This window comes from Onychostruthus taczanowskii, unplaced genomic scaffold, assembly GCF_017590055.1.
Source record: "Onychostruthus taczanowskii isolate IOZ18803 unplaced genomic scaffold, ASM1759005v1 scaffold6, whole genome shotgun sequence".
Taxonomy (NCBI): domain Eukaryota; kingdom Metazoa; phylum Chordata; class Aves; order Passeriformes; family Passeridae; genus Onychostruthus; species Onychostruthus taczanowskii.
In genome coordinates, this window is record NW_024503679.1 from 6,964,528 (window position 1) to 6,991,749 (window position 27,222).

General features: G+C 39.1%; 1 protein-coding gene across 2 annotated transcripts; it reads right to left on the minus strand.

Moving 5' to 3' along the window:
• Positions 1-1,300: 1,300 nt before the first annotated feature.
• Positions 1,301-26,704, minus strand: SCG3 (secretogranin III). 2 transcript variants are annotated; one of them, XM_041418608.1, is made up of 12 exons: positions 26,503-26,704; positions 25,743-25,795; positions 25,134-25,179; positions 24,824-25,039; positions 23,646-23,788; positions 22,366-22,527; positions 21,876-22,053; positions 19,866-19,982; positions 8,692-8,775; positions 7,989-8,117; positions 5,937-6,005; positions 1,301-1,859 (listed from the first exon to the last, which is right to left on the minus strand). In XM_041418608.1, exons 1-12 carry the CDS (start codon positions 26,585-26,587, stop codon positions 1,741-1,743), a joined length of 1,401 nt encoding a protein of 466 aa, XP_041274542.1. In that variant the 5' UTR covers positions 26,588-26,704; the 3' UTR covers positions 1,301-1,740. The 2 variants fall into 2 exon arrangements, with proteins under 2 accessions (XP_041274542.1, XP_041274541.1); XM_041418607.1 differs by having other exon boundaries at positions 5,925-6,005.
• Positions 26,705-27,222: the final 518 nt, after the last annotated feature.

Genomic DNA, 27,222 nt, shown 5'->3' on the forward strand with positions numbered 1-27,222 from the left:
ACATTTTTGAATATGGTTTTTGCCATTAGTGACTGATACTGCAATTCAGTGATTCACGTCAGGATGTGTACGAGCAGGCAGTGATGATGTATTTTGGGGATGCTAGAAAACATTCACTGGCTTATGTTTCATCAGTTTGCAAGGAGTTATGCTGTTACACCTCAGTGCTATCACATTCACTTAATGCTGATCATCAATAATGCTCAGCTGACAATTTATGTTTTGCAGGGATTCCAGAGTTTACTTCAATTGGTTGAGAAACTTTGCTCAAATCTCCTCCTCTTTAATCTCCAGCTGGGAGGAAGAAAATGACCCAAGGAGTGATTTAACACTTACAGAACTTTGTGCTGTGCAGGCAGTGCTCTGAGTCAGTATCTCCATTCACTGGCAGGCAAATTCCAACCTCTGCATCAGATAACATTTTTTAACTGTATCAATCTTAGAGATATCATAAATCAGAGAAGGGATAACCTCAATTATGAATGAAGAATCTGTAAGTAAAAAGTACAGGGCTTTCCTGGAGTTCCTCTACTCAACTGAGTCTAAGGCCTTACATCTTCTGGGACTCTGTTTGAAATTTACCTTTCTAAATGCTTCTTTACCTTTGTCAGTTCTTCATACATAAAGTTATCCACTCACTTTAAGGTAAAAGACCTCATAAACCATTCTTCCAAAATTTTATTAGTTGAGGAAGAAGAATGAAGATGACATTTTTGTTTTTCTTTTTGTTTCTTTGGGAAGTACCAAAATCTTGGCTAATACTAGCATATACAGGCTAAAAAAAAACCCCAAAAGAAGTTCTCCAAGATCATACTGCTCAGCACAGAACAGAGGTCAGTAATCAGACCACAGCCTTGATATTCAGAGATACTGAGATACAATAGGTTCTTTAAGTCTTTCTGAAAAGCAGGGCTCCTGTTCCTAAAAAACATCTCCAGTTGCAAACTTCCCTTTCCATACAAAATGACTTGAATTGCTTTCTTATTTTTTTTTTTCTTTAGAGAGCAATGGCTATTTACACTTGCTATCAGGATATTCACATCAGGAACTCAACTAATTATGCATGCACAATCATCAAATGGTGCAAAGAGAATGTTCACATGCTGAAGAAGAGAATATTCTTCTAATATGGAAGGCAATTGTAATGTCAATGATTTATCAATTAGCTAAGGACACTACAGTCTACGTTACAGAATACTAGATATAGAAATAAAAAAGGATAAAAAATGTGTTAGTATTTAAAACCAAAATAAATGAATATAAAATAATATTAAGAGTAATGAAAACTTTAATAGGTAAATTATTTTCAAATACTTTATTTAGAGAACTATGAACTATTTTCTAATAATGCCCTTTACATAGTTGCATCTATAGAAAGCTTGTTGAGTAAAAGCAAAAAATGTAGCATTAAAAGAAATTTCCATCAGAAATGATTGGTTTAGCTACAAAAGTAAACCAAACATGAACAATAAATCAAAGAGAGCATTACAGAAATATTTATCTTATCAAACAGAAATTCAGTGTCAGAATTTGGTGTTTAGGGTTGATTTGTGAATGTAGGAAAATACAGTATGCAGAAAGTGAATGGAGCACTACAGCTCTTCATTTCTGTCTAGAGGTGTCAGTGCAATGTAAACAGAGCATTTCTAATGATATCCTCAAATTAACAGATCATAAGTCATTGAGCCAGGAGTGGGGGAAACTAGACTAGATTTCTACAGGTTGGCAGTCACTAAGGTTTTACAGGCTGCCATAAATGCGTTTAATTACATCAGCCTCTTCCTTGTCCAGGATGCCCTTGTCCACATAAGCATCAGCTTGCTGATCAATGAAATCTCTCAGCTTTGAAAGATCATAGTCTGAAAAACAAGAATTCATTTGCACAATGAGTCATTGCCATTATACTGCTTCACCTAAGAAACAATGCCATTGTAAAGTTGATCCAACCAGTGCACTTTATCAAACATGACGAGAATTCTCTCTAAATGCAGCTTGTGAAAACATAAAAAAACCCTAAAATATCTGCACTAAGTCCTTTTACACACCACAGTGCTTTTATTGTCCAAGAGAAATAATAATCTCTCGCTCTTGATTGATTGCTATCAAATGCTGCAGCAAGAATATTTTCCAGTCCAGGGATTTGATGTTCTAGTCTGCACAGCAAAAGCTGTTGTGCCCTATTATTTTCACAACTGTCATGGAATCAAAAGAAAGTATTAAATAGACTATTTCCAGTTGAAATCCCAGTAAAATTCCCACTTACTACCATTGTAGTGGAAATTCATGAAAGCAACTCCCTGAAAATAGATCAAAATAATACAATTATTTACCTTGATACAGAACATAATATTCTGGTTTGAAAACTACTGCAGTGAGCAGCCTTTGTGACAGTGTTAGTGTCAGTTTTTGACAATCTTCCTCTGTCAATCTGCAACAGAGTGCTGAAAGATCCTTCCTCCTTTTCCAATAGATGTGTGCATCTATGCATCCTGATTCACACCATCACTATTTTCCATGAAAAGAATTCTACTGCAGAGCAATTTTTCAAATAACATAGAAAGGAAACCTATTCTGTAGTGTTGACTCTGGCAGCACATTCAGTATATTCACATGTAAACACAATAAGGTTTCAGTTACATAATTAGCTGGATAAATGTAAAGCTTAATTTGTTAGAATCAGAAGAAGAACATCAATGTTTTCAGTGTTCATACTAAGTCAAATGAATTAGTATCTTTCACAAGAATTAATACATTCTGAATTTTTCAGTATAAATTGCTTATTCCTCAGATGCAGCCTTGAGAATACATTAAAACTGAATTTGCAATGTCAAACATATAACATCACACAGCAGTATGTGGAAGAACCTTTTTCCAAACTGTGCATTCTTAAAATAGACAATAACAAATTTGTGGTTTTTAAGGTTTCAAAAATTGACCAAAACAGGATAGAAATAGAAAGATATTAAGAAATAAATTGATGCTTGTGATCATTTTTATAAAAGCATAAGGCAATTTCAATTGTAATATGGAAAATTTATATTCAACATTTCCCACCCCTGCAGAGATGTCCTCTTCATATCTGATTTAGCAGGAATTTTGCCATTTGCTGTACTGAGGTGAGGATTTCTTCTCTGATCTGTTACTGTCATTACTTATGAGAATGTAACCTGCTTGTGGCTCCATCCTGTATGAGTAATGGGGACAAATAGTACTGAGCAATTTTGTAACTGGGATGAGAGATTTCATTCATCTTGACAGAATGAGGGTCTCCATTGAAAGACACCAAGGAATGGAAATGAATGAAGAACAAATACTAAATTAATTTAATATCTACATTTTTCAAATTAAAATATCTGTGCTTATTTTACTTCTAGAATACTTTTTCTAACTCTAAGATTATTATGTGGAGAAGTGAAGGTTTAATTACTGAACATCCTGTGCGGGATTACAACCATTATGATATTATCCAATTCAGGCTAATTTGTATATCTCAAAGCAATTTAAATTGGTTTTTTCCTAGAAATTGATAGCTGCCAATTTCTAATACTTATTTCGAATCTATTGTAATTAGAAAAATCAACTTTGGATGCTGATTCACTGCAACAGCTGCAGCATTACATGGAGATGTGAAACAGCTCCAGTAAATGAAGTGAGCTCTTATTTGCATATTCAGATCAAGCCATTTGCCACTGAAATTAATGATAAGATTTACTTCCATTTCTACATGGCTGCTGTTAGTGTTGTGAAGCTCTGAAGCACCTAAGAGTTTGTGGAACAACCCACTCATGCTCTTTGCCTGTATTGGTTAAATGCTCAGCTCTGCAATGGTTTCAAGCATCAAGCCAGGTCTGGGAGATATGAAGGACAGGCCCATGGAGTCTGTAGGCTGTAAACAGGCAAAACAAACTTTGGACACAAAAGGCAATGAGCCCAAAATCCAGGCTTTTGACAAGTTTATCTTTAAATCACACAAGCTTACCAGCCTCCTTAATAGGCGACTGATACTTCCAAACTGCAGAAATGCAAATCAACATTTCCAGGGTTATTATTCATTGAATGAATAACATCTACTGAAACTCATACAAAATGAAGAATCCATAAGCATTTGCCTGAAGAAACCTAAACCTCTTCAAGGGTATTTGGTGAGTAACCCAATCCATGAGTAGGGCTGAGAAAGTCTGGCCATTTTAATACATGAATTACTCTGAGAATTGCTTTTCTGCCAGCCCCCAGGTGCCAGCTGGAAGTGGAGAAATGATTGATGAGCACAGCAACACCACCTAATCTTGCACTGAAGAAACACTGCAATGCATTCATGGTTAGATAAGCTTACCCTGACTGTACTTCTTTTAACATCATCCATGGGGAACTGAATTAGCATTTTACAAAAATAAAGAGTATGAAAAGGCACAATAAAGATAATGTATCAAAAGAGTAAGAATACAATTCTAATTTTGTCATAACTTACACTCACTTTAAGGCTTATTTCCATTGCCAGAGGACAATAAAGATATTTTAGTGCAAATGAAAATCCATCTACACAGATATATATATCTTAATGCATTCACAGGCAGATAAAATGCTATTGATCTGCAGTCACAGCCATTTTCAGACTGCAGCAGTGCAGAAGGGAGATTACTACAAAGAGGAGCAAGGGGCTGCTCAGCAGTATGTGTGATACAGAGATATAATCACACATGATAGAGATCTAATGATATCAATGAGTACATTGCTAAACAGAACCATTAATTAAAATTGGCAGGAAAACTCTTGAGCAAATATGTAGCTCTGCTGCTAACTGCCATCGCTGCCATTGTGTGGAAGAGATTTGAGGGATGGGAATGGTATTTTTTATAGTCTTTCCTCTTACAGTTTCTGCACAGAAAAATGAATGTGTTGGGCTGTCGGCGTGCACTCATCTCTGAAATGGAATTCATACACACTTCAACTCACAGAGAGGATGGATAGATTACCCAGGGCTAATCTCATCTCAGATCACCCTCTGCTTGGCTGGTGCAAGAAGGATCCTTCTCGCCAGGCGCCAGTCATAGCCCAGGGACAGATCCCCTGGCTAGGAGCCTTCACTTCCAGAGTGGGCCACGGCACAACACACAGCCATGGCAGAGAACAGGGATGGGAGGCTGGTTTTACGTAACAACTTGAGGGAAAAGATGGTATGGATAAATAAAGATCTGTGAAAAATAAGGGAGAAGTTCTGCTGCTGTTCTGTCCCTGCCGGCAGCTCTCGCACTGCCCTGCCTCTGAGGAAGAGGCAAATGGTGGGACAGCTGGTGAGCAAACCCTGTGCAGCTGCTTCAGTCACTGCTCCCTTCTACACAGCTTTGCATGTGAGAGCTACATTCGAGTTGATTTGGGCAGTAATCCAATGTCTCACAGTGCTCCTGACATAAGTTTGTATCTCAGCTGCTGCTGGTCATGGAACAAGACTTGTTGCTATTGGTGCAGGCATGCTAGCCAGATGCACCGAGCTTCTCCAGACATGTCCAGACATTTCAAATGCATCTATCTCACCTACAAAGTCATAATTAAACAACATGATGAGCTAAGAAATTAATCACTAGGCAAAGCTGACACAGCTACTGGTGACAGGCAGAGCACCATGACTGTGTGGACAGCACATGACTGACTCCCTGCTGGTCAGTCTCTGTGGGTTTTGTGGCCAGTGGCCTTTTGACCCAATTTCATTAATCTACCTTAGTTCACTATTTATGTTCATTGGCTTAACTTTTACATGACATGTATTATTTAACTCTAACACCACTAATGATCACTACAATCTAGACAAGCACAGTTTCACATTACTATTATTTAAGGTATAACACAAGTTATACAACACAACATAAATTACTTGCTTTTTAATGCATATGGTGCCCACCCCAATGTCAAGACCTTTCACTTCATACCTTCTTTGTTACCTTGTTTATTGTGTTTTTTCAGCCATTCTATGTTCTTCCTGATTGCTTCCAAATATGCCTCAGATTTCCCTGGAGGAAAGGATGAGAGAGAAATCAAGCACTTACATCTATGACTGATGCAGCTTGCTTAACTGGGTGAAGTTGGTCACAGCAAATGCAGATTAAAACTATTCTTAGTTTCTGTTTAAAACCTGAGTCCTGTCAAACTCAGTCAGGCAAAATTCCCAGAGATGGTTAGCAGGTGTTGCCTGTGCAAAATTAGTCATACACAAACCTAGGATCATGGTTTTTTTGATCTTTATACATAATTTTGGTGGCACCCACACATGCATATGTGGATTAAAAACAACCTGTAGCTTTTTGATCATCATAATTGCTCAACAAAGAAAAAACTGTTGAGATAGCAAGGAATGACTTAATTAGGGCTGAGAGCTTTCAGTATCAAAACTCCTCCATAGAGTAGTACTAGCAGCATACAGCCAGCCTAAAATTGTGATATTTTGGAAATACAACTTGAAATACAGTTACTGTATTTACTGAGAAAAAGGATGTATTAAAATTACCATGATGACTCCTGTTATAGCTGAAATTTAAAGTGATGGCTATTTTTGGAACAGAAAGCACACAGGACACAATTAGTACAAGGATTACCTAATAAGGCCTCTAAGAAAATATTCCAGCTAATGGATTTTGAATTCTTAGCTTGGCTGGAGCTTTATCGATGTAATGTTCTTACATTAGTCAGGAATAAAAACCTAGTGTGATTAGTGTGTAGAAGGTTACTATTGCCAACTATGCATGTCTGCTCCTGTTAGTAAGTGGATACAGTATTAGATACACCCTCATTTTTGAGCCGAGAGTGCAGTAACTTCACTCCCAGTAAGTTAAGCAAGGGCATTGCACAATGAGACAAAGAACAAATACTGATCCAATTTGAATTTCTAAAAAGCTATTGGGCTGAAGATAAAGGAAAATAACCTTTACCTGAATAACCTGAACCAAACTGAAAAGACAAATCATCAAGAGACAAGCAAAATGTGTCACTTCGTACCAAAAAATATTGAGATAACTTTCCTGTGAAATCAGACAGCCATCTTCAGCTATTTTCCTCTTCCATGGTGCAATAAATAAGCTGCTGGAAAAAATGTCACCTTCCCTCTGTGAGTGGCTGCACTGCCCCCAGAGCTGAACCAGGCGACCGATGGACTACAATCTACTGCAGTCCTGATTGCTGCAATTCATTACTGAGCAGCCTGAGTGAAAACACTGCATTCCAAAAAGGATGAGCATCAGACAGCACTGGTGCAAAAGAAGCAATTTTGTTTAGCCAACTGACTACAAAACATAGATACTTACGCTGGACCCTTTGCAATAAGAACTCACTGAAAGGTTTCTGCACCAACAAACATTCTCCTTCAAGAGTTCAGCACAGTAAGGAGGCACGCTGTCCCCTGCAGATTTGTTTGCAGATAGAGTAGCTGATTTGCACCCAGGAGACTTCAGCCAGTACAGTGTAATTCAGCACCTGTCATGCTGAGGCGTGACAAAAATAACTGTACTACTGTGCTATGTGGGAGACACTAACTTACTGTAATGATTTCAATGTTACAAAAATAGGTTGATTACTGATGACCTTTAACCTCTGGCAGTGGGAAATGTAAACTGTATCACTGCAGAACTCTTCACTGCCTTTGAGTACCAGCTTGCTCTAATACAAACTACAGAAATCAATGGGCCTGCTCAGATATTGAATATTCTGGCCATCCTGAAAAGCCACAGATGCAAAGAACCAAAATTTCTTAGCACTACTGCATCAAACTGCATTTCATATTGTTCTAAAAGGGTCTATGAATTCTGTGAATGTCTACTGAGCAAGGGATGTAGTGTGTCATATGTTTAAAACTTGGCAGGTAAGTACACTTCTGAATCAAGCTCTTGTGTGCTGACCCCCAGTGACTATAGACTGAAGATATTTATGCTAACACCATGGAAAATCAATACCAAAGAGAGGAAAATACTCCAATCACTTGGAGGAAAAGCAATATTCTGTACCTCTGGATTCTTCACTGTTTCCTGCTGCATTTTGTCCTTCATTTTTTGTAGAATCCTTTGAAACTTCATATTCCTTTTCCATTTTAGCTGCTTCTTCCTTTGTACTGTCTGCTTCTTCACTGCTCTTGTCTAAAGAAATAACAAAAAGCAAACAATTTTGTATCAAATGTCCAGGAGCATTTCTCAATCACATCAATTCAACCTTGGCAAGTAAAACATTTTGACTTCTGGTTGAGGAAGAGCCTCACAGGAGCCTGTGTCAAAGTGGTTCCTAAAGGTCATCTCTGCTCCAGACCTCTGGAAAGAGGAATGCTTGTTTCTGCTCTCACAAACAATAGCTGAATACAGGTGACTGCAATGCAAAGGCACATTTTTTTATGCAGAGAAAAAATCTGTGAAATTTGCATTATCTGAAGTCGACAAATAATGTTTTTCTTTATTATTTTAGTATTAAAAAGCACTGATACAGCTTGCTTTTGTATATGTGTAACATCTAGACTCCAGTGAAGAAAAAGAGGCTGGGTAATTAAGTGAAAATGTCTCTCTTGTTGTGTGCTTACACAACCAAGCTCTGGCTTGGTAAAGGTCTTTGAGAGACTGTGGCTTTTACAAGCAGCCTGGCTGCCAAAGCAATTAGCATACTTTTAGCTGAATAGGTTAAAAAAAAGTGTTATTCCAGAAAAGAAAATTGTAGACTAAGTACCTGCTGTTAGTTTTGTCCTGGTTTTAGTGGAAGGGTTCTCAAGCTTCTTCTTTGTCTGCTCAGCTATCATTGTATCTAAGTTTTCTAGAAATCAAGGCAAAACAAAACCAAACCCCAGTTATTCTCCAATGGATAAGATGCAGAATCCATATTACATTCTCCCCAACACCAGTGTGAATGGTAAGTAGAAATCTAAAAGAACAGCCTTCATCCTTGCCCTGAACAATTAATGCAGAGCCAATGCTAACAAACAAATGCACAAACAAATACGGAATATCAATCTTATTACAGAATTAACAACTGAATCATGACAATATGAGTACCAAATAGTGCCAACATGCATAAAGTCAGTAAAAGTGTGCATCATATTAAATATTTCAGTCATGTAAGTCACAAAATACCAATGACTATCTGCAGCAATTTATTCTGATGACAGCCATGAAAGGCTTTAATTAACTTCACAAAAAAGACAAGTCTGTGAAACATGTGCTTCATCCTGGTGGGAAAACACTATCCCAAACTGCCTATATGTCTCGATTTTATATGGTTTCATTAGAAAAAAAAGTCTAGTAAAAGGTTTTAAATTATATTTAGATAAAATAAATACGTAAATTGAAGAGATGAAAACAAATACTTTCTAAAGCTGCTGAAGTCAAGCATTTACCTGAAAACCATCTAGACAGCCGTGGCCATGTATACAGCTCTAGAAGACTAGAAAATGTATTTCCATGCAAATTTCAGGGCTGAATTTATCTAATTTGAAAGTAAAAGCACCTCTTCATTAAGATGGATGTCTCAGATATAAACACTGTATGGTTATGTGGGAAAAAAGCCCTTTTGGTACCACACTTGGTAGATATTCAAAACAGAGATCACCTACAACCTGCCATGTTTCCTCAATCATATTATGGATACACTGTAGAATTTTCCTTCCTTTTATTATCGTTTAAAGGTTCAGTTAAACATGGATTCAAAATTTCATACAAACTATCTTGTTGGTGGGTATTTTTGAGAGATTTAGTTTTGAAATTTATCGAAATTCCATTTATATAAACAGCCGAAATATTCAGTGTGTGATGTGGGAACTGTGGCAGAATAGAGATAATAAGGCTAATAATATTTTAAATCATATTTCTTGTATAAGGCCAGTATTTTATCCATCAGCTGGGAGCATTTTTCCCCTTAGAAAGATACTCAGCACTGAAGTCTAAGGAGTAGTTTTTTAGTGAGCATATTTCTCTTTGTGATAGATCACCATAAGCAATTGTGCCTCCCATCTGATAAGAAATCATATAATCTTGTCTGTCTGCATCCTCATGTTTTGTTATTTACATAAAATTAAAATGTAAGCAGTATTTGTTGGCATCCTGCCTGATTGCACCCTCTCAATTCTGCATCACATCATGGTTTTTTTGTGAATATTTTCATTTGGTACATACAGCTTTAATGTGATTTCTGACCTTGCCCTATATGCCCTAACCAAAACAGGTCTGGGCTGTCCTACAAGCTGGATCAGACATCCTGGGGAAATAAAAAACAAGCTAGAATTATGTGGTGGTATTGATGCCTCACTAATCACTTGATCCAAACCTTATTGAAAGGACTGTAAAGATCCCTTTCAGTTCATTTTAAGATTCTATTTTTCATCCTGAATCAGTACCATACCAGTATTTCAACAGGAATATAAGGATTTCTCTGTTGCAAGAGGCACAGTTTTCAGGATAAGATTCCACAGTTAAGAGCTTAAAAACCCTTTGTAAATGCAAACTAATAGATTATTCTCCTTCACTAATTCATGAAAATGCAAAAATGTCACTGATTTTGGAGCTCAATCCAGCATGTTCTATTAAATTAGGCTTCATTTTTAAAAATAAAAGTATTAAAAATTTAAAATATTACACATATATAAGTGCATTGATTCATAAGTGCCTTCCATGTTCTTCCTTTAAAGTGTTTGCATTTAGGCAGTAAGTTTCTGTTAGCAGGAAATAAAAAGACTGCACCATGAGATAGATTAATAACCTGCCAAGACATCTTTAGATTTAAATGTCTGACACTGATATTTCCAATAGTTTTTGTTCTGTTGATAGATTGTAGTGTTTAAAAGTTGTACATATATCCACATACAGCACGTGCTACTGCAGGTAATGGGATTCATACTCCTCCATTATTTGTTCACTTCTATAAATTCTCTGAGTCCTTTGATTTGGGTAACAATTTCATGTGAGGTCACTATCACTCCTTTGTGAGTACAGAATTGCTTTCCAGCCCCACGAAGCGTAATAAGGCAATGCTAATGACCTGAGCTTTGCCACTAAAGCCAGACTGAATACCATAATCACTGTGCTCCATTTTCAAAGCTCTTTTGTCAGAAAGGATGTAGCCAGACTTACAAGACAGGCCTTTTAACAGGCACTACATTAGACAAGAGAAGTGGTGAAGTTACCCTGCCAGCTGGGTGGCACATCAGCATGGATCTGAGCCTTTGTAATCAGCTGTATTTCCTGAGTGATAGAGTCCATGTTTGAGGGGCTTGTTTGATGTGCCTACGTGTGTACCCTAGAGAGAATATTGCCAGATAATCCCAGTTCTTCCTGAACAGGATTTATTGCACTTGCTCCACATCAAAAGTAATGCTTTAACAGCTGGTATTGTTTCAAAACATGTTTGTACCTGCCATGTGTGGCTAGGCCGGGGCTGAGCAGTGTTTGCTCTGAGTTCCACTGATGGGGTGAATCACCCTCTGAGCGAGCTGTGCCTGGCCAGCAGCTAAGCAACCGCTGTCCGAGGCAGGTCTAACAAGGATTGATTGCTTTTCCGGAGTCGTCTCCTTAGCAACCTCATTGGCACAGAGGAAGAGCTTAGAAAGGTACTGACCTTTCCACGCAGCTGGCCACTTATTTGAAATGGCACTAATTAAAACAACAGGACAATAACTACTGAGCTAATGGAAGCGACCTATGCTGGTAAATAGGTCAGCGCTCTGGCGGCAGCTTTCCGCAGAGCAGGATAATCTCATCATCCCGGCAGATACCCGGCATCACAAGATCTGCTTTCTGCCTTGCCTCACTTTCCAACCTGCTCTTTGATCTGGGGTGACTCACTGAAGCATTCATGCTGCAGGAGGGCTTCTGTTTGGAGTAGGCTTTCTGAGACACTCTAGGCCCAGCTCCTACACACTGAGAGATGCTCTTAATTCCACAGAAAATGCAAATTCCCTGCAGTTTTGAAACGCTGAAGTCCAAGTTGGGCATCTAAGAATCTGAACTACATAAACCCAGAATGTTTTATCTTTACTCTGGGAGAATGTACTGTGGTAACACCTTCCAAATCCATGGGAAAAGATACTACACGGATAACTACTACAAATTAAATTACTTTGCTCTTATTAGAGAGGCAGAAACTCTCAATAGAGAGATTCACGGTGTTTTCCAGACTCTTGCAAATTTTCCTGCAAAGGGTTTTTTCTTCTGCATAATTGTCCTGTACCTGGAAGGCAATTTCACAATCTGTCCTTACCAAATTCACTGAAGCTGAGATTCTGTGTCATTAAATTGCCACAGAAAGACCTGCTTTGCTGTTCTGTTTTCACACAGCATAAAAAGACTGTGTTTATTAAAGGAGAAAAGGGATCATCAAGGAACCTAAGATCACTTTTAACACTAGCTAAAAAAGTAGTTTACTTAATGAGTTCATACACTCCACCTGCTTCAGCTGGAAAGCTTTGTGCAGATGACTGCTTGTGTGACAGGCAGGTATTTCAGGCATTAAGAAACCAGTTAAGAAAAGCCCAGTTCTCCTAATGCTTTTCTGTCTCCTGAAGAGTTTGCAAGGCCATTTTCCATCTATGAAAAATCTCTAGACATCTCAGCATTTGCTTGGGACTATTCTATGGGAAGAGTATATCTGATTAATTCTTTGGACAAGTGCATGTCCAAGAGCTGTCAATATCCATTGGACTTTCCCCAGTGTAGCCAAAAGCAGAGTTTGACCTTTAGGCAGCTTTAGCAGTATCATGCACATGTCACATAAACTACTAAAACTGTGGCAAAAAAGAGAAATTCCTCCATTGTGGAATTACAGATTGGTCTCAGCCTTGAAAATCTCCTGCTGCTCTCTAACTCCCTGCCTTACATGTCAAGATAGGGAATTTTCTTTCTGAATCTCCCTGTTTGACTGATTTGATGTGACAGAGTGTCTGAAGCCTAATGCTGCCATGAGGAGTGACACGTCAGGTGACAAGTGCCAGGTCATGGCATCACTTGTAAAGAGATTACAGGTGAGATGGTCAGAGTGATCTGACATTAGGACAGCCATAGTATCACTTGGCAATCAGGTTAAAAGCAACTCCTAAAGTAAAACACAATTAAATAGATGTGTTTTGAGGTAAACATAGCTCTGATCAAGTCTCCATTATCATCCTTATTAAATTCCCTACCTCACAGGCTATTTCTCAGATTTATCCTTTTAATATTCTACAGGCATTTCTTTTGCATTACTGCAGGTCTCTTAGAGCTGTGCGGCGCAGTCCTTTGCTAATCCTTTCCCATCCTGGAGCTGCTCCATGGCCTGTGCACACATTTTATGTGTTTTCACAGCATGCCCTTCACAAGCATGAAGGTTTGGGACTGAAGCAGCACAGAGCTGCCTCTCCTGCAGGAGTGGGATGGAGTTTTAAATGTTCAGTGACACTTCTTTACCCCACACCCACATAATCATCTCAAACTTACAGTCTCAGTGCTCAGCTGTCAACAGAATGGCTCTGATTTCAGAAAGTAGGGAGGGGTTTATGGAACTACTAAATACAGTGAGAAAAAATAAAAGCTTTGCCCTCCTTTAGAAACACAAACCCCTTGGGAGGGTGCAAAACCTAGATCTTTAGGAACCAAGCAATATATTTGTCAAATACGATACTATGAGAAGATGGAGATTTCCATCCAGCTGGGAAAGCACAGAAGAGGCAGTGAAGGGAAATGGAAGAAGAGGCAATATATTTGCAAGAAATAACTGCAAATTTAAACAGTAGACAGTGATAAGCACAGGAATGCACTGCAAAGTATTTATTTGGATTCTTGAACACATGATTTGATAGTCATGTAATGTGGTGGGAAAAGCAATTAGTGAGACTAAAACTCCTGGATCTCTCCCAAAACATATCTCAGAAGATTTAGAACCTGTGGATACTGAAAAATACTATGCCCTCACACACAGTGTCACCCTCAGGTGATGCCCAGTTTGTGCAGTGGTCCTGGTTCTTGAGAACTGTGAGGTCACAGACCTTCCACACCATGGCCACCATTTGTTTTATTATGCAGTGAGTCTGAATAGGGGAAAATAGGAGATAAGATCTAAGTAGTGGAGAATAAACCACATTCATGTGTTTATTTAAATGCAGCAATAGCAGGGGACAGGCGTGGAGGAGGTTACAGAAAGAAGAGCTATAAAGGTGCAGTGAGATCTGCAATCAATAGATTCCAGTCTTGCCTGGGATCTTTGCACACTCTGTGTCCCCACATCATTTTATCTTATCTCCATGCAAATTCATCTTGGGTTTAACTATTTCATGTACTTTACAGAATCACTGCTGCTGCTCAGTATTCAGCTCACTCTTGCCATCTGAGGTGTCTCTGATTTCTACTTTTCAGATATAGTACAGTATACTGACATCTGTGTGACCATCAGATAAAAAATAAATAGCAGAGAAAAGAGCTGCCTGAAATTAAATAACTCCTGCTGGCAGCTGTATGCATCATTCACATGATAAATACTGGGTAAGGAAAATCACCAGAAGGAAAATTGAGGTAGGGGAAAATTTTGTTAAATAATTTGATTTTTATGACGAAAATTTACAGAGACCTTTGGAAAAAAAGGATTTTTAAAAAGAAAAAGATGTATTATTCATGAATGGTTCCCTGCATGAAATATTGTCAGTGCCCTTCATGGCCCAGGTCAAAATGAACAAAAGGTCCACATGACACTGTCCATATTCCACTTGTAGCCTCTGGCTCTGCTTTAGCCACACCTTCCCTCACCCTCTGAAATCACAGTCTGCATCATGGAGCACCAGCTTATGGCCACAGCGAGGAGAGGAAAGATGCCAGTGTGGGCTGTGGTCTGCACTTTGCCTCACTCTCTTGGCTCTCTGCCTGTTCTTGGCTAGCTAAACAAATATCAGGATCAGATCTTTGGCCTGCAGCATCTGTGCTGACGAGAACTTCAGGCATTAGTCACATTATTCACACATGTTATGCTCTCCCAAGAAAAGGCCAGATTGTGGCTACTGTGCACTGGCATACAATGGGGAAATCACAGAGCTTTGCCTTCATCAGAAGTGGAGCTGTGGGAAGTACCAAGAATGAATGCGAAAGGCTCAACAGCTATTTCATATTCCTTAGCGTGGAGAGGCAGGGACAAGTCAAAAATCAACACAGGAGACTTTCTGCCTCTTCTCCTTCTCCTCAGCCTCAGTCTGCCTAAAAGACAGCATTATAGCAAAACAACATCCCAACTGTTCTTTAGGAAAGGACCAAAGGAGTATTCATACTCCTCGGCAATAGCTGCCCAAGAACAATCCATCTCCCACTGCTCCTGTGTCCTGCAGCTTGGTCTGCTCCCCTGCTGTCCGTGAAGAACAAATGATGTGAGGGTGGAAAAGGTAAACAGAGACATCTGTTCATGCCCATACACAATCTCCTACTCAGTCACGGGGGACAGTGTGGATTCTGACAGTGAGTCAGAGCCAAAGGCAGAAGGTGTGAGAGGTGGCTTTAGTTTGGTCTAGGGAAGAAGGCAGCTGTGACTCAAACACTGCACTCTGATCAGCTAGAATGATTTCTGCATTTCCCTCCTAAATAAAAGGGGGTTTGCTCCTCACCCAGTCTGCTGTGGGCTGTGTGCTCTACACTGTGGATCCAGTAGGCTAAAAACTTTACCACAAGGAGGTAAAAAGTGGGATCCCCTTCAAACAGAGCAAAGCTACAGAGTTCTTAATTTTCTTCCCAGTCCTTTGCCCCCTTCTTTTCTCCAGTTGTGAAAGATACAGTATGTCTCTATCTCACAGATGTATCTGTGACACAGAGAAGTACTGATGGTAAAAGTTTGTGCTACACGTGCTATTCAATTAATGAGAACTCCACACAAGGCTACAATGTGCACATAACTAATCTGCACTTTTAGGGTAATAGTTTATTGAGTAACATATTTTTCACTTGGTTGGGGTGGCAATGAATATATTTGCTACAAATCTACTCTTGTAAGCAACACACCGCAGGAGAATATAATAAATCTACTGTGTAAAAAGGATTCATATATACACACTGGGGTCTCTTAAGAATTTATCTGTCATCTCTGAAAGCTGTGTTTTTTATGGCCCCAAGCCTCTAATTGCAAATATTTCCTAGAATGTTCTAAAAATCATTCATTATTTTGGTCTTATTAGTGGGAGATGATTTACAACAGTACCTGAACAAACTGAAACCATTTGTTCCTGTTTCTAAGCTGACAACAATATTATTAAAATAAATCTATTACAAAATTATAGTTTACATAACTACTATAAATGGAGCTTTTATCAAGATGGTAGTGGATTGATCTGCTTTAATTTTAAAACTACTTAGATAGCCTGACATATACAGGGAAAGTTACTTGTCGTACCAAAAATTCTTTGTGTGGTGTAGATGAAGCTGTTCTTTAACATTTACCTGGTCTGTGATAGATGGCTTTGGTGGAAAGGCTATCAGAGTGAATCTCCACCATCATGTTACTCAACAGACAGAAGGAAAATGAAGGAAAGTGTGATATAAGTCAGAAACTAATATTTAAACAGTACAAGTATCTGTGCAATGCATGCCTTGTGCTCTGCTGAAATCAAAGTGATTTTGCTATTGGCTCAAAGAATTCTTTTTCTCTTGAAGCACTCAGCACTGTGAAGGATATTGTCCTTTCAGTTGTGCATGGAGTATCAGATATTTATGCATCAGTATCAGCTATTTATGCAATATAAATGTTATGAATGCCATGAATAATGAAATATTTTATGCTGAATCAGTCATAACTTATCTGAAAGCCTCTTGCTGCTTTCCACTGGTCACTACGTAGGAGTGTTCCAACACTTCCATTCCCCTCTGTCACTGCACCCTTGCCAACAGCAACATCATGTCAGTAACTGTCCCAAGCCCTTCCCAAAACTCATCTTGTTCAGGGAGAGCAGCCTGTGCCTCTGGCAGGCTGGGGCAAGCAAGAGGAGTTCAGCTGTTTGGGCAGCGTTTGCTGGATGCTGCCAACAAACCCAAAGGTGGCTAAATCAATACCACAGTTGGATCTAATTCACAAGCCATTGTGCTCCTGAGTTCCTGTGTCATAATTTACTACCTCATGCTTTCTGTACTAAACAATGTTTGTCCATTCTTTTAACTGCAAAAATGATTTTAAAGCAGCTTTCGATATTCAGAGGGCAGATGGTCTTTCTAGAATGATTTCAGAAAGCCTTTGAACAGGCTAGAAACACATAATGAGGCTTTCACTCTACAGAAGAATTTGCTGTCTCTAACAGCATTCATAGATAAGAAAGTAAAGAGTGATAGAAAATTGTGGCATTTTGCCACAGGAGGATAATTATCAAATAAGGCGCACCTAAGCTGAACACACATTTTCTATCAGTTTGTTACAGGCTTATTTGTTTAATTACAGGCAGTTTGTTTAATGCTTCCAGAGCTATACTTTCTGAACACATACTGTAAAAGGTAGGCATTACTTTTTTTCCTGATTCTTATATATGAATATGCTGGTCTGGGCTTTCTGTATTCTGTTACAGATTGCATTTAGCACATGGAAAGCTTTTAAATATATATTACATAACATTGAATATATGTATTAAAAAATTAAACTTATTCCTTGTGTTTCCATGTATGTGCATCTGTGTTTTTCTTGCACCACACTGCAGCTAGACCCTTTGTAACTTAAAGCTAAACCAAATAACATCAGTCAGTGCTGCAGCAAAATACTTTCCCCTAGAGTAATATACAATGATGATGACATAATGCTGTGGTTTCCAAATCCCAAGCCAGCTGTTACTGGTATATGCATTCAAATTCACTGTCTCTGCACTCCTGTGACAGGCAAAAAAACTGCACCTTGTGACTTGATTCAGTAAATGATTTATTATTTTGAATGTATAATTCAGAGGCTTAGCTTATGCATGGCTTCAGTCACAGAGTGGAGAAAATTAATTTAGGCAGTTTCCTACTGTAATAAAATGAAGAGAGGATGTAATCCATCTGCACAGACCCAGTAGGTATTTTCCACCAAGCAGCACAGAATCTGCTCATTGATCATAGACTGAGGAAGCAATAAAAAGCTGCCAGTTTTTTACACTGATTCTTCTCTTTGACAGATATTCATACTAATTCCTTTATCTGCTATAAATAAGCACAGCTGTGTATCAATCCCCTAATCCAAACTGCACCAAGATACACAGTACCTATCCAGCTGTTACAGACTACAGAACTTTTAGTTCAGTAAGAGTGGCAATAAAATTGCTGCCATGCTTAAGGATAGTGCAAGAAGCTCACATGCCCCTGTGGATGCTTTTCCTCATTATTTGAGAGTATAAGCTCAATAAATGAAGGTCAGTTTTAAAGCAATTTCTCAACAGCAAATCTAAAAAAAGAATACCACAGAAGCAACCTGAGAATCTATGAGAAAGCTTTTTCCACTACAGTAAGTTGCTTTGATGGAGCACAAAATCCACCTCTGCATAAATCATTCATTTTGCAAGGCAGAGTCTGGATATATAATTTGGTAGTCTTACTTTAAACCCACACTAAATCAGACCTCTCAAACTCCTAACCCAGTCCTTGCCTTCTGTACTATGTCATCAAGGCAATTTGTTTCCAGGGTCACAGTATCTATTTGCTCAAACAAAAGCCAATGTGAACAACTGCCCTGAATTTTAGCAGGAAAAATGCATTCATAGTGCAATTCCATTATCTGCATGGTCTTGCATCAGGGATGAATTTAGCCTATTAAGTTTTGGCAATATCTGATCAAGCCATAGTATCTTCATTTCTAGAATGACACTGAAACCATTGTGCTTAAAATCAACCATTTCTTTATGTGCATCTTTCTTTAGATGTACTGGCAGACAGAGAAATAAAGAGCTGGACTGAAGCATAAGTTGTCAAAATATACCAAAATTCAAGGAGGTTTCTTGGTCACATATATAATGAATTCTTTAGAGAGGAGGTGCAATCATGCATTGAATGTGAGTCACGATTCACTGGATCTTTTGTAGGCAAGTAATTGATAATCAATCCATACAGTTACAATTTCATCAATCAAGTATCTGCAATGTAGAAAGACCATTGCCAGTCCTCTCTCTGTGACAGGCTGATTTATGAAGCTGAGAAATTGCCCTGATGCAAACAAAAACTTTTTAGACTAATCCAGACCAGAAATACTTCAGAAAAATGAAATAGTTGTGCAGAGTTTGTACAGATGAGCCCTTCTTCTGTAGGTCAGCTTGTTTAACTAGACAGGCTGCCTACAGTGAATAGAAGAGAGTTTGTCAAAGCCAGGAAAGGTGTGTGAGACAAAAACCAGCCCATTCCAAATTCTCTCTTCAGGAAATGGCAACAATTTTACAAAACCTACATAGCCACAGACTCTAAAATGGATCCAGGAAAGAGTGCTTTCCTGGAAAATCTACTCCTGTGCCAAGATGTAACACTCTTCATGGAAGGAGTTTTACTTGGTGGACAAACTTAGCATTAGGTCCCATCTGGTCCAGCTTCCTACAGCGAGAGATTAAAGGAGTTGAAGTGCTGGATTATTTCTGGGAAATGCAGATACCTAATCCACTTTAACAGAACAGAGAAAACCCTAATTTCCCCTGACATAAAGTCATTGAAATAAATTGTGCTTCACAGATATGAAAGTGTAATAATACTCTAAATGCATATCTGATATATTACCTTTCTTTCATTAGATGGAAATATTAAAGCAGTATGGAATTGAACATAGCTGTAGGCAATGATCAATCATTTAAAAGCTTTAGCATTTTCAATGAGCAAATCTGAAACAGGTTTCATAAGAACAAGGAAGATGAGAAGACAATTATCACTGTTGTTAGAGAAAGAACACCATTAATAACAGTTGTACAAAGCATGTACTCTCACCAAGATAGGAAACTCCTTCTTCTGGTGTGATTGTTCCATATTTAACCATCATCTTCACAAAATCAATCAGGGTTTTCATGATAGTTATCAAGGTCTCTTTCTCTTTTGTCTCTGTCTCTGTGTGAGGGGATGAAGCAAAACTAGTCAACCTTCAGGCAACTTGGAGAAACTGTTCTGCAAACTGTGCAAAATTCATGCATCAAGAATGACCTACTCATTAAAAGAGAAAATGTTGTGCTGGATTAGAATCAGAATTTACCTACATGTTTCTTTTTATACTGTTCCTGCAAAGTACAACTGAATATAGTTTAAAACATCAGGAGTAGGCTCTTCTTTATTGCTTTTTGTCTTGAGGGGCTGTGTCATAACACCATTGGCTTGGAAGATCAATGGTATTAATTCCATTTTACAGCTAAGAACACTAAGCACACAAAGATGGAGTGATCTGACAGCTCAAATTGATGGTAGGAGGGCAGATATAGGTAGGGTTTTCTACAGTATGTCATTTTTCTTTTATTTGTTTATGAAGTGTATAGTAGATCAGTCTGGCTCTGTATGAAAGAGATCTTTTCTCCTACAAGATCCACGGGTTCAATGACAAAAATATGAAGTGTCCCAAATTAAATTGTTACTTGGACAAGCCCATGACTTGCATACTGGGACAACAAAGCATTGTGTGGCTGGGAGGATCATGACTTCAGAATAGGATACAAAAAATATTTTTTTTATACAAATAATCAGGTTTTGCCCACACTTACCTGCTTCTTAGCTTTTCTTTTCCCGTTGTGTTTATGTGCTGAATGATATCACTATTGCTATTTTTGCAGTGTGAAACTACCCCATCACAGTCACACAAGCTTTCCCCACTGCCCAGGCTGTCACTGAAGGACCCAACAGAGCCAGGGGCACTGTCAGCCAGGAACAGTCAGAAACATACTCCCAGCCTTGGCAGAGAGCCAGCCACTCTGGAGAGCTGCTGAACAGGCTTTTTCTCGCTGCCTGCAATTTATGCAATTTAACACACAGCTGTAGGATGCAACTGAATCCTCTCCTTCAGCTCAATACAACCTGACAGGTGAACACATAAAGCAGGAGATGTGCAGCCAGTGGACCTGGTTCTGTTTGCTTCACAACCTGTTAAACCCAACATGCCTGCCTGCATTGTGAGCACAAAAAGGAGAAGAACTAGCATGAAGACTTGCTAGGGGAAAATATTAAAAAGAACAGGAAGAAGAATTTAAAGTTTGTTGATTGGACTTGAGCAAAATATGCCCTCAGGTTTTTCTCTCCATTTTAGCTCTCCACTCAGGTGCACATGGGGATAATTTGAAGCAATTATTAATGCTCCTGCAGGAGAAGGGATCTACAAAATACCATCCCCCCCCCACCCCCATCCTCCAAAAATTAGAGAGTGTGTGTGGCTGCAGAGAGTGGGTGTGTGTAGAGGGTGACGACACAGGGCAGTGGCAAGGAGCCACAATCTTGCCTGCAATAACTGGAAGGCAGTGATGTCCAGCACCGGAATAGGAAGAGACATGCAGGGCTTTCACTGCAATAAACAGCAAACCTGTGGTTTGTGGAAAGGCTGGGAGGCTCACACTCATTACTGGTACCATCACTGTGAGGATTCTTCTGTGGCTTACTTGTATCTCTTGGCTCAGAAGACATGGATGTTACTGGAAAGATCTCTGGGGAAAACTATTTGCCAGCTTTTCATCATGTCCTTACAGGAATTAAAAGAATTCAGGACTCCTGAATCACACAACACAAGATGGGAAGGGCTGTCTAAGTCACACTCTTTGCAGTTCTGAGTGTTGTTCCTGCCAGTGTTTTGCCATCAAAATCACTAATCAAGTTAGTTTCTGCTATGTATCTTACAGAAAATTTTCAAAGAACAGGGTCTCTTGCAACTAGGAAAGCTGTGGGGAAGAGACAAGAGGAAGAGAAAACAGAGAATCTTAATTTTTCAAGTTTTTTCCTAATATTTCTGTAACCACATGACAAGCTCACCTGAGTTAAGACTTTTTAATAATGCATAAAAATTTGGAAAATATTGGAGGTCTTCAAAATTATCTTCAGAAGGCAGCTCATTTCTTCTTTCCAACACATTAGATGATGACCACGTGTTATCCAGTGTATCATCAGCTTCTCCATTCATGGAACTATCCTGATCAGATTTGCTTGGTGTCTCCACATAAGACATAATTTAAAAAAAAATCTTTAAGCACATTGCTTTTGATGATAGAGTTAAGAGAGCAAAAATTTCTATCACAACCTCATGCCAACATCGTCATAATTGCAAGGTGAAGACTATAGTATTTTCTCAGTTATTTCAATTGACATCTGGCTTAAAGTTTAAAGTAACTTGTGATTCTTTTTTCTATCAGACAGAATTTCTTTAAGAACACCTCTTGTTTCCAGATTGAACTAACTATTCTCTAAAGAGTGAAGTACTAGTACCATTTGGCAAGCAAGACAGAATTATTAGCTAAGAAATTACCATTCTTTCCAGTTGCTTTTCTTTTGTATCACTATCTGCTCTGCTGGCAGGGTAATCAAAATCTTCAGACTCCTTCTCACGATCCTTTGCTTCATTTGCGATTAGCTGTTGTAAAACCTCTGCCACTTCATCTTCCAGGGTATAGGCCTGACTCTCTGTGATCTGTTAAAATATTTGTGCAGAGTACTTATAAGATACTGTGCTTTTTCTAGATCAAACATCAATATGAAACCTGGTTTCAATATGAAAATACGTTGCTGTATGTTTGCTTCAAAGCTGAGCACAGCCAAATTAGATGTAATACCTGTGTGTACATATAGACCTGTAAATATTTATAACACTCCTATACATATATACATATATACATAGAAAATATCTGCTCATCTGTGTGTACACATAAACCCCACCCATTCACACATACAGCCTTCAAACCAAACCTCTTTAGGACTTAACACAGTGGAGTGCAGCTTGAAAGATAGAGCTGCAAGTGTGGCATCTCCCTACATGTGTGCTCATCTGTGTGTATATAGAAATATATATGCTCTGCAACACATCTATGGACAGTTGAATAATTACAACAGAATTCAGTAATACAGAATGGGAAAAAAGCAAACAGCTTTCTATGATATTATTAAAATGTTTTCTCTTTGCTTCATAACAGCTGTCACTTGAACAAGAACTCTCCCATGCAGCTCCCTCTGTAATCAGTGGGGTGCAATACTCAGCTGCAAAATCTAGTGCTTGAAAGATAAGGTAAGTATTTTAAAACACAAAGATCGTGGATGGCAATGGGTAAAGCCATGGAGACATTCAGAGGTCAGAGACAAATCCACTCTTCCTAAAAATCAGTAATGTAAGATATCCTCAACTAGCCAGCAACATTATGTGTTTGGTGATGACACTAATCAGCATTAGGTGGATAGGAATGAGCTCAGACCTTTCCCCCTTAAGTATAGAAAATAAATTAATAATAGAAAAGCACTCAGTGAAAATCAGAAGACAAATTAAAGGAAAAATGAGGGCAGAGATGGGAGGAGTACAATCAGTGAATGTTTTTCCGACATGAGAAACATTCTGCATTTGCCCTATTTTGTTGCAAAGACATCACAGGAACAACAGTGCTACTGCAGAGCTTAACCAGCAAGCCCAAACAGCTCTAGAAATTTGCTTAGACCCTGAGTCCCACTCACTTCAGTCAAAGTAGGCATCTGAATTGTTTTTAGAAAGAGCATTAATACAATCAAAAAACCAGTTAAATGATGATTATAAAAGATACTTACTAGCCCCAGATTTAGAAGTTTTGAAACAATCTTGTCAAACACTCCTCTGTCATTTTCCTCATAAATTCTTGCAGCAATTTTTTGAACGATGTCTTCAGCAGTTAAAGGAGTGCCATCTAATTGATGGAGGCCATCTGGATCATCTGAAAGGATTACAGTTTTACTGTGTGCTGACCATCCTAACTCATTTAGCTTAAACATCTCATAAAAAAATATCTGCCCACATCTTTTTCTCTTCGGAACAAAACTGCATTTTTAGATACATTAGGAATATGTACTTTGACACACACTTTGTAAGCCATTAAATCAGTCACAGGGAAAAGTTCTTTGTGTCAATTTTCCACATCTGAAAAATATCTTTCTGAGTGGCTCTTCTGAAAGAGCAGAGATGAACTTTAGGAGCTTACTTTCTTCTTGATAGAAAATATTGGTAGAATTTCCATATCCACTTATTTGTGTCTTCCTGGTATCTACTTTCATTGTATGGCCACTTAGATCAAAGCAGTTCATGACAATGGCACACAATCTTGTTTGAATTTAAGCAAATTAACTTTTAATTATGTAATTGTTACCAATGGCAAATAATATCATCATGACAATGGGAGAGGGAATACAACGAGTGAGCTTTGGTCTGTGATCAGCATACTTTGATATAATTAAAAATGTCCTGAGCTAAATGCTGCTTACAATTCTCAGAAGACTCCCTTAAACTACAAGACAATTAACTACTCCTGTAGCAAAAGCAAGTATTCTTTGGCTTTTGGTAATTTCTTTTAGGTTTGTGATTATGAGAATTATCTAAAACTGCACATAATATTTGGAATAAATATATGTGATTTAGCTGCATATAGAAGTGATTCTTCCTCACAAACCCGAATAAATATATTTTCATCCAAAAATATGTCCCATTTTCCTTCCATCAAACCTAAATTGCTAAAAGGCATTACAAATTACACAATTAGACTTTCCTCCATGGAAGTCTGTTAAAATCAAGAGCAATTCTTTTGTACTGTGTTTCAATAACCTAACTGTAATACAACAAGCTTCCACAACTGGAAATTAAAACTGCACTCCAGTAACAAATAGAGCTCATGTTTAGTGGTGAATGCGACATTCATGAAAGCAATCAGTTTACAAGAGAAATCTAACCTAGAAGTCACTGAAAGATTATGGAATACCTTGGAATTTATAATCCAGCCCGCTTTTGGTGGAGTCAAAGTCATCCACAAGCCTGCGGTTCTTGGTGGAGTCTGCATCATCAAGGGCCACTTGCTGTTCATACAAAGAGCTTCTAATTGACTCCCTCTCCTTCTCATTCCTTTCTCTTTCTGCTACTGATTTGAGCAGGTTCAGGTCATCAACAAAGGAGTAATTCCTGAACTCTGGCTTGTTTTCTGGAAAATATGTCAATATCAACATAACATAAAATCTTATACCTCTTTGAATGCCATTATGAATATTGCTATAAAATCAGGAAAGATATTTTACCTGTGGGAGCTATTTTCCTATTCTTGTCTGCCTCAGCTTCAGCAATCTATTATACAAAAATAAAGCAAACAAAACAGCAAACAGGTAGAAGGAATAAAATGTGTGATCTCTTAATTTATCACTATTAGCAGAGGGTTTAATGCCTGATTTTCACTCTTAGTAAGAAGTTTGCCTGAATAAGTAGAACAGGAATAAGCATTGGACACTTTCATCAGTACCACCCATCCTCTAACCAGAACCAGACATTATGAGAAGCTGCATTTTAAGATAAATGCAACTTACATTTTTCTTCTTCGTTCCAAGCTCATGCCATATTCCCATAGGACATCAATAGAAAGGCATGGCATATCTGTGAGCTGTTGGAGCTAAAACCTGCTTTTAGAATGCTGGACAGTGAAAGTCTATATGCCAGTTCTTAAAAATTATTGAAACCCTATTTTGTATCTAAACCCATCAATAATCACTTTACTGACAAATCTATTTTTTACCCATTCATTCATGAATATAGCTATTTATGATATTCATGGATCCAGTACATGAAAGACTAAAAATATTTATAGGAAATCCACAAAAAAAAAAAAAATCGTAAATATATTTTATTTCACTCACCTGTTCTTCCAAAGGTCTTTCTACACTTAATTGTCTGTTGTGTATAGCTTTATCTAGAATAAACACACACACACACACATATATATATACTCAGTTATATGATACATGCAACTACAAAGAGACAGGACATTTTTCCTTAATTTATAGTTTTCTCCAATACAACATGGTGTCCTAAATAGGATGCCAACTACATCCTTTATTTTTTCTTCTTGAAAAAAAAAATAAAATTCAGTGTTTCTAGAAAAATGGGAACACAGTAAAAAAAGTCAAACCTTAAAACAAAGCATGACTGGGGCAGAGCGAGAGGTTCTGCAGAAGACAGAAATACAGATATAGACTTAGCAACCTCCTTCTGATCAGAAAACTCACGAATTGGGGGAAAAGTGCCCGAGGAGATTGACTAAAATAGCAATAATCGGATTGGCACAACCAAGAGATTAAAAATCTCTTCCATCCAGAATACGGCGGGAGACCGGGAGAAGCAAAGACTTGTGCAGACACTGATGCAGAATGGACGAAAACATTGCTTGGAAAAGATGGAAAAAATTCAGAGCTTTCCCCTCTACCAGCACCTATCCCTTCACTTTAATATTAGATTGCAGCTTCAGTGATCGCCGTCTTGCACCAGGAATATCGCCGCCTTAGGATCCCATTGCTTTTAGCCAAGTGGAAGGAAAGTTTTCACCATCCTCTATCTCTATCCCGCAGAACTTTCCCCACCCGCGGCGAAGGGCGAGCAGGCTCCGGGGCGGGCGCTTACCTGTGCCCGCGGGTTTGGGGAAGCCGTGCCCGCGGCTCGCCAGCAGCGCCAGCGCCTGCAGCGCGACCCACAGCCCGAGGAACATGGTGCGGCCGCGCAGCCCCGCGGCAGCCGCGGCCTGCCTCGCACCGCCGCCCGCGGAGCCGCCCGGCCCGGCGGGCGCTGTCCGGCCCGCGGTGCTGAAGCTCGGGGAAGCCGCTGCCCGGGGCTCGGCCCCTCGTCCCCGCGCCCGTAGAAATGGTCGAGCCCGGCCCCGCCGGCGGCCCCGGGCACGGGGAGGAGCGGGGGGCGGGCCGGGCCCGAGCATGCGCGGGCCCCTCGCTCCGGGGCAGCGCCGGGGCCCGGCGGCGGCGGCTCCGGAACGGGCCCTGGCGGCGCCCACCGGCCCCGGGAGCTGCGCTCACACCCGGGCTGAGTGAGGGGAATGTCGGTCCCGCACAGGGGCTTGTGAATCACTGCCTGCCATCTGCTCGCACCCTCTCCACGGGGCTGAATTGCACAGCAAAGGCACGGTCGGCAGTGACTCTTCTTAAGACAAAGGGAGGACGTGGAAAGTTTAATTATAGCACATCCCGCTCTTTAAAATTTAGGATTTAAAAAAGCAGTAGCACAAATGATGAGAAGCGTGTGAGCTATTTCTGAACGTTCTCAATATTAAAATTTAGTCCTTGTCGACGCAGAACACCATCAAATCCCTAGGGATCGGGGGAAGACATTTTC